General features: G+C 41.9%; 1 protein-coding gene across 2 annotated transcripts in view; it reads left to right on the top strand.

The window, feature by feature from the left end:
- Window positions 1-108: 108 nt before the first annotated feature.
- Vps37a (VPS37A subunit of ESCRT-I) overlaps window positions 109-8,559 on the top strand; it is a 32,929-nt gene continuing 24,478 nt past the window's right edge. For both annotated transcript variants that reach the window (XM_050147403.1, XM_050147402.1), the window contains exon 1: window positions 109-372. In XM_050147403.1, the coding sequence (XP_050003360.1) occupies window positions 248-372 (125 nt within the window). In that variant the 5' untranslated portion in view covers window positions 109-247. The remainder of the gene's footprint in view (window positions 373-8,559) is intronic.

Here is an 8,559-nt window from a genome sequence, read left to right as displayed (position 1 = left end):
ACCGGCTGGCTTGGTGTTGGACGCGAGCGGACCGGGGACCCGTGGTCTAGGCGAGTCGTTCTTTCCCAGCCACCCGCCGTGGAAGCTCGTCCCGCCGGGGGGCCAGGGACTCGGCGAGTTCGGCGTCGGGGAGAAGGCGCGGCTCCCCTCAGCGTGCCGGCCGTGCTCGGTCGCTCCGGAAAGGCTAGGCTGAGCGAGGAGGAGCAGGCCCGAAGCTTCTAGGGCTTCGGGCCGGGACCCGAGGAGGATGAGCTGGCTCTTTCCCTTGGCTAAGAGCGCGTCATCCTCCGCGGCCGGGTCCCCCGCCGGCCTCACGAGTCTCCAGCAGCAGAAGCAGCGGCTGATCGAGTCGCTCCGGAACTCCCACTCCAGGTGACTTGGTGGCTTTGACGCAGGGAAAAGTAGGGCGGGAGGGCGGGCTGCCAGCAGACACCGGTGCCGACCGGCAGGCCGCCCCGGCAGCTGCCTCCTGTTGATAGTCCTTCCCGTGGGCTTGTTTCCCGAATGTGCCTCTCGTGCTCCTCCCCCCCCCCCCCCCCCCCCCCCCCCCCCCCCCCCCCCCCCCCCCCCCCCCCGCAGCTTGCCTCCTGACTTGCTCATCTCCACGGACACAGTGAAATCATCTCTCCTGAAAGTCTGTATTTCCTATCCCTAGCTCTCACGCTAATATTTCCTTGGATTCACCTAATTGAATCGTTAACATGCTAACACCTGACTAGAGACAGTTGGGAAGGCTGATCCCCGAGTTTCAAAGTGAAAAATTAAACAGTTGCAACACAGTGTTTTGATCAGTTAACTCTGTCCGGATGATAATCCTTTTGAGTTTGTAATTAAAGTTCAGCCTGTTCCAATAACTTTTGTCCTGCAACCGTTACAGAGTCTGCTCCCCTCTCACTTTCTTGACTGGGGCCCCACATTTAGGAGTTGACATACATTATCTGGATCATCCGTTGTCTTTTGAGTTTGCTTATCTTGTCGTCGTCAAACTAGAAATACAGGAATTCAGGTTATCTTGACCTTTTTTTTTTTTCCTGTAAAATCGTTTGCTACAGCCTTTTCTGTTTACGTATGTCCGTGGCCGCTTAGGGTTTTCAGGTATCAGAATTACTTTATATACATAGGAGTTTTACAATTAATTAACAGGACCACAGCCTATTTTATGTATAAAGGCCAACGTGGTTAAACTCGAACCTTTTAAAAAACCTTGTCACATAATGCACATTATAATATGAAATATGATTTTTAATGTGTTGTATTTTATATAGATACACATCATGAGATAGTAACAATGAGTTCGAACACACCATCAGGGGCTATTTTTCTCATCAGTTTTTTTCTCAAGCAAGTAAACTATCATCCTTAAACTTGCTCTGTCGGCCAGGCTGACTTTGAACTCAGAGATCTGCTTGCCTTTGCTTCCCAAGTGATGGCATTAAAGCTGTGTGCCATCATGCTGTGCTGTGCCTGTCTTCCTGTTTTTCTGTCTACCTTTGTGTAGCATTCCTTACCCTGTTACAGGGACAGAACCCCTCTTGAAAGAGACGGCTCAGTGGTTTAGAGCACTGCCTGCTCTTCCAGAGGTCCTGAGTTCAATTCCCAGCAACCACATGGTGGCTCACAACCATCTGTAATGAGGTCTGGCGCCCTCCTCTGGCATGTGGGCATACACGGAGGCAGAATATTGTATACATAATAAATAAATAAATCTTTAAAAAAAAAAAGAGTATATTTTCTAAGGCAGGAGTGGCCTTTCCAGGCAGCAAGTTTATCATCCTGGAGGAAAAGGAATTCTTGTTTCTGTGACTAGAGGAATCCGATGGGACAAGAGATAAGAAAGCAAGAGAATTTGCCTCTGGAAGTCTTCAAGTCTTCCTTAGTTCAAGGTTCTCAGCGTGCCCAAGTGCTATACTTAGGCTAATGATTTCTAAACCCCAACACAAGTCAGTCTTTCTCTAAATGCTTTATTTTTTCTAACCTTCGAGAGCCACACTTTCAAGATATTATAAAATAAGCTAAGTTTTAAGAAACACAACGAAGTTTTTCCCCTTCGACTGTCACCTTGGAAACCTGCAGAATGTCAGTATTACTACTGCAAAAATACTGGTGGAGCCATTTGTTAACCTTTCTTTTCTCCTCATAAGGCTGCTATTTTGTTCTTGGAGCTGAGGTGGAGCTTTTGAGTCCCCAGTCTCTTACTGATAAGACTAGTACATGAGGAAAGTGATCTGAAGTTTGTACTTTGGTCCCAAATAGAAGTAATAAAACAGTAATTGTTCATTGACGGACATCTAGAGTTGGTTTAAGAGGATCAGTCAGTATCCGTAATGGATGCAGAAATTATTTTGTGTGCTAATATTTGAACTAGAAATTTTTAACATGTAACATCTGTATCTTTTATATTCTTGAGATTTTATTTAGTTGAAATATTTCAAACTTACAAATTAGATATAATTCTAAATATTCAAGAATCTTTTAAACACTTTACCAAATTCTTAGCTATCCCAAAAGGTTAGGTGAATTTTATGACTATTTTCTTTTACCTCGTTCCCGCAGAAACAAGTGGGAAGCTGTCATAGAAGACTAACAGTATTTAACCAAAGCACAACGAATATTATGAAAATGAAAAGTGGAAGTCATGTTGACTGGACTCAAAAACTAATCTTCTAAAAATAATAATCACACTAATTAGTTTACCACTAAAACTTATGAATTCATATGTAGAAGAACTAATTCTTCAACTCCTTAGAGTTTACTTCAGAAGACACTGTTGATTTCCTGTTCAGATTCCATTTCCTCTGACTTCTTCAAGGAACACCTGTTTTTGTTTTTTTCTTCTGTTTATAATCTGTAGAACACAGACTTAGTGGAGTGCTTTCAACCCAGGAGATGTAAATAATCAGTGACGATGGCCTCACCTCACACCATCATGTCTGTCAGGAAAAGGAGGACTCCTTTTTTCATCTTTTTTTTTTTTTAAAGATTTATTTATTTATTATGTATACAGTATTCTCAGTATTCTGTCTGCATGTATGCCTGCAGGCCAGAAGAGGGCACTAGACCACATTACAGATGGTTGTGAGCCACCATGCGGTTGCTGGGAACTGAACTCAGGACCTTTGGAAGAACAGACGGTGCTCTTAACCACTGAGCCATCTCTCCAGCCTCCCTTTTCTTCTTTTTTTTTTGGGGGGGGGGGCTTGAACTCACAGGAGCCATCCTCTGCTTCCACAGTGCTGGGTTAAGGCACATATTACCATGCCAGATACAAGCAGGACTCCTGACTTCGACCTAATGAACAGAGGTTGGAGGGAAAGTCCAGGTTTTCTCAATAATACAAAGAGCTCTTTGGGAAGAAAAACAAATGGGGGGAAAGCGCCTCTTCTTTAGATATGATTGTGTTCATCTGGGTTATGATTGAAGGCTGGCAGTGTGGTAAAATAGTTCACTGCTAAATTAATGAACTCTGGAGTTAACGTCATTTCATCTATGGCAGGTAGTGTTAGTGCTTAAGTCTTAAGCTTTAAGATAAATAACGCCTCACTGGTCAAATGACTTTCACCTTGTTTTTCAGTAACTTGTGTTTGTGATAATCCTCGCTAACCAGGCTAATCCTTAGTCTCCAGAGGGGAAGCTGTTTTGTAAACTGTTTCTGTGCTGCGCCCACAGTTAGAAAATACAGTTAGATGGATAATGGTGATGGAGTGCTATTTTGTTTGTATATTCAACAAGAGTCTTAAGTTGGTTGTAATGGCATATATCAGAATTGTGTTTCTTTTGTATTGTTGTACAGCTACTAGACTTCCAAGAAAGAATCTCTTAGCTAAGAAGGTAGGAGGTACAGATGGGTCATTAATGGCCCATACAAGCTTGGCTGGCCTGTCATCTTTATATGCCTTACGGCTGGCCACAGAACTGAAAGAATTGACTGCCTGATCTCTTTCTGCTCTACTCAGTCAAGAAAGTCAGTTGATTCCTTAAGCTCCTCAATCCAATGACATTCAATATGTGTGTGTGTGTGTGTGTGTGTGTGTGTATTATTGAGCTCTTCATTTTTCTTTGTTTTCCTCCCTGCCTCTTCCCTCCTCTCTTCCCCCTTCAACCCTCCCCCAAGGTCCCCATGTTCCCAATTTACTCAGGAGATCTTGTCTTTTTCTACTTTCTACTTCCCATGTAGATTAGATCTATGTAAGTCTCTCTTGGTGTCCTCATTGTTGTCTAAGTTCTCTGGGATTGTGGTTTGTAGGTTGGCTTTCTTTGCTTTATGTTTAAAAAACCACCTATGACATGTGATAATTGTCTTTCTGTGTCTGGGTTACCTCACTCAAAATAAATGTTTTCTAGCTCCATCCATTTTCCTGCAAAATTCAAGCTGTCATTATTTTTTTTTTCTGCTGTGTAGTCCATTGTGTAAATGTACCACATTTTTCTTATCCCTTCATCAGTTAAGGGGCATTTAGGTTGTTTCCAGGTTCTGGCTATGACAAACAAAGCAGCTGTGAACATAGTTGAACACATGTCCTTTGTGGCACGATTGAGCATCCCTTTGGATATATACCCAAAAGTGGGTCTTGGGGAAGGTTGTTTCCTAATTTTCTGAGAAATCACCACACTGACATCCAAAGGGATTGTACCATTATACCGGCTTGCATTCCCACCAGCAATGCAGAAGTGTTCCCTTTTCCCCACAATCTCTCCAGCATAAGTTGTCATCAATGTTTTTTATCTTGGCCATTCTTACAGGTGTAAGATAGAATCTCAGAGTTGTTTTGATTAGCATTTCTCTGATGACTAAGGATGTTAACCATTTCCTTAAGTGTCTTTCATCCATTTTAGATTCCTCTGTTGAGACTTCTCTGTTTAGGTCTGTACTCCATTTTTTTTTATTGGATTGTGTGATCTTTTGGTGTCCATTTTTTTTTTGAGTTCTTTGTATATTTTGGAGATTAGACCTCTGTCTGATGTGGGGTTAGTGAAGATCTTTTCCCATTCTATAGGCTGTCATTTTGTCTTGTTAACCATGTCCTTTGCTTTACAGAATCTTTTTAGTTTCAGGAGGTCCCATTTATTAGTTGTTTCTCTCAGTGTCTGTGCTGCTGGGGTTATATTTAGGAACTGGTCTCCTGTGCCAATGCGTTCAAGTGTACTTCCCACTTTCTCTTCTATAAGGTTCAGTATGGCTGGCTTTATGTTGAGGTTTTTGATCTATTTGGACTTGAGTTTTGTGCATGATGATAGATATGGGTCTATTTTTATTCTTCTACATGTTGATAATCCAGTTATTCCAGCACCAGTTGTTAAATATGCTTTCTTTTTTCCATTTGATATTTTTTGCTTCTTTATGAAAGATGGGGTGTTTGAAGATGTATGGATTGATACCCGGGTCTTCTATTCCGTTTCATTGGTCCTCCTGTCTGTTCTTAAGCCAATACCAGGCTGTTTTCAGTACTGTACCTCTGTAGTAGAGTTTGAAGTCAGGGATTGTGATGCCTCCAGAAGTTCTTTTATTGTACAGGATTGTTTTGACTATACTGGATTTTTTGCTTTTCCATATGAAGTTGAGTACCGTTCTTTCAAGTCCTTTGAAGAATTTTGCTAGGATTTTGATGGGCATTGCATTGAATCTGTAGATTGCTTTGCAATGACATTCTTAAAGGTAGAAAACAAAGTGCACATGAGCATTGTAGACCTGCGGGGGAGCACAGAGGAATAGAAGCTTGATAATGAAACTGCCTTGGATTCCGGTTCTGGTCCTGACACATGCTAGCTGCACAGTTTCTTGATAAAACATTCAGTTCCTCCAATTTCTCATTTTCTGCCTGTAAAGCTAAGAATTATGATTCTTTTGTGAAATCTGATGAGGAGGTCCTGGAGAGATTCAGGAGATAGAAGCCAGAGCCTTGATCATGTGAGGCAGTGCTCTACCACTGAGTTACATCCCTAGCTCTCTGTCATACAGTATTTTTGATATCTGAATAGTAGAGACATTAACTGGCTCATAAGTAGGCATATAACAAATTACACTTCTTTTTGTGGTCTTCTAGAATCAGTATACCTAAAACTATTGCTTCTTAATCTATAGCAGTGGTTCTCAACCTTGTGCAACTCCTTAATGCAGTTCCTCATGTGTGGTGATTCCCCCAACCATAAAATTATTTTCGTTGCTACTTCATAACTGGAAGTTTGCTACTGTGATGACTTATATTTGGGGAAGTAGAGGTTAGCCAGAGGGGTCGTAACTACAGGTTGATAGCTGCTGATCTAATGCTTCTGTCTGACTTACTGTTCATGCATCTTTCACACTCCTACCTACACCTCACTTGTCTTTGGCAGGCCTCCATCTGACTTTTCATTTAGAAAAGTAGTCTATTCAGGAGAGCTAGCTGAGTCATAGTGAAGTGTCCTATTTAGAAGGGCTTAGTAAAGTGCAAGGAAGCTACAGAGTCGGCAGTATTGTTAACACACAATAAATGCTCTGTAAATGGTCGTTGGTATTGTATCCTTAGTCTTAAGAATAATAGTGTCAAAAAATTGGTCATAAAAATAATTATCCAATAAAAAATGGGATACAGACCTAAACAGAGAACTCTCAACAGAAGAATCTAAAATGGCCAAAAGACACCTAGGAAATGCTCAACATTCATAGCTATCAGAGAAATGCAAATCAAAACATCTCTGAGATTCCATCTTACACCTGTCAGAATGGCCAAGACTGAAAGTACTGATGCCAACTTATGCTGGAGAGGATGTAGGGTAAAGGGGACACTCCTCTATGGCGATTTCTCAGAAAATTTATCAGAAAACATCATATTTAGTGAGGTAACCCAGACCCAGAAAGACAAATATAATATGTACTCACTTGTAAGTGGCTTTTAGACATAAAGCAAAGAAAAACCAGCTTAGAAATCCCAGAGAACCTAGACAACAAAGAGGACCCTAAAAGAGACATACATAGATCTAATCTACATGGGAAGTAGAAAAAGACAAGATCTCCTGAATAAATTGGGAGCATGGGGGATCATGGGAGGGGGAAGAAGGGAGGAGGTGGAGAAAATATATAGTTCAATAAAAAAAAATTTAAATTAAGTTTCTCTAGAAAAAATAGTGCCTGTGTAAGTTAGCCTTCCATCACTGAGAAAACACCTCAGATAAACAGACCTATAAAGAGGAAAGGTGTGTAGGAGGTAGCTGAGTTATAAATGGACTTGAGTTCAATCTCTGGGAGCCTTATACACAGGCTGGGAACAGTGATTCCCATGTGTAAATCCCATTAGGGTGTGGGGTCAGGAGGATTACTGTGCTTTACTGGCTTGTCAGCTTAGCGTCTTCAGGGAGCTCCTTTGGAAAGAGGCCCTGTCTCCAAACACAAGGTCCACTGCTGTCCTGAGAAGCAGTATCAGAGGTTCACCTTCAGGTACATGTGCATACTGAATCCAGACACACGAAAAGAGGGAAGACTTACTTGATTTAAAAAATTCAGAGGCTTAAGCAGTGGTTGGCCCTCTAGTCAATGCAAGGTGATAGTAATGCATGGCAGGGAAGTTACTTCCACCCTGCAGCCAGGAGGCTGAGAGAGATGAGAGTCTGAGCCCAAATATCTCCTTCTGTTAGGCCCTCCTAAAGGCTCTCTCACTTCCCAGGTCCCACAAGCTATGATCCAAGTGTTCACCTCATGGGCCTTTGCAAACATTCAAGATCTAACCCTGTAGCAGAATTATAGCATAGTCTTTAAAAACATCCTTTGGTACTGTTTTGCTACCATTCCATGGATCACAGAGTTGTTTTTGATTATTCAAATCTTTACCCATATAGCTTCCCCAGAGAATGAGTTTTTGAGTACTTGACTTACGGGCTTTTAGATCTATTCTTTATAGCTGGGTGGTGGTGGTATATGCCTTTAATTCCAGCACTGTGGGATAGTTGACCAACCAGAGGCCATCACCAAGCAGAACCCTGGTTGCAGTACATCTTTCTGGAGACTTATGGGACACTGAGCTTATATCTGATAGAGTGGCAGGAAATTTGATGCAGAAAATTTCAAAATATCTCAGTGTTCAGGCAGCAGCATAGATGCTATTGAGATCAAACAATATTGGAAGACAGATATGATAAATTTTGAGACTAGCCAGAAAAGGAGCATGTTTAAAGGTGTAACCAAAAGCTACCACATATGGTGGTAGTCCCAGCTCTTGCAGGCAGAGGCAGAAACATAAGTTTGAGGTTAGCATAGACTATATAGTTGAAAGTCTGCCTAGAAAACATGGTCAAACCTTTTTTTCAGAAGTACAGACAAAAATTTGCAGTAAGCCTTGGTTGTTAAAGAGATTAGCCTCATTTAAAAAGTAAATCCAGTTGCTGTTCACCAGGACAGTAGAAGGTTTCCGTCTCTGGTTTGCCCTGTGGTCAGGCAGCATGTCATGGCAGCAACATGCTCCACACATGTTCATTGGACAGCGAGGTTAAAAATAAGAGACTTTGGATCTATAATCCTCCTTAAGGGGCCTACTTCTAGGAACAAATCCCTCACTTACTGGGTCACCTTGTAAGCTTCACTGCTTTCCA

This window comes from Alexandromys fortis, unplaced genomic scaffold (genome assembly GCF_014885135.2).
Source record: "Alexandromys fortis isolate MF-2015 unplaced genomic scaffold, M_Fortis_MF-2015_v1.1 scaffold_32, whole genome shotgun sequence".
Taxonomy (NCBI): domain Eukaryota; kingdom Metazoa; phylum Chordata; class Mammalia; order Rodentia; family Cricetidae; genus Alexandromys; species Alexandromys fortis.
This window is presented reverse-complemented; position numbering and strand designations above follow the sequence as displayed.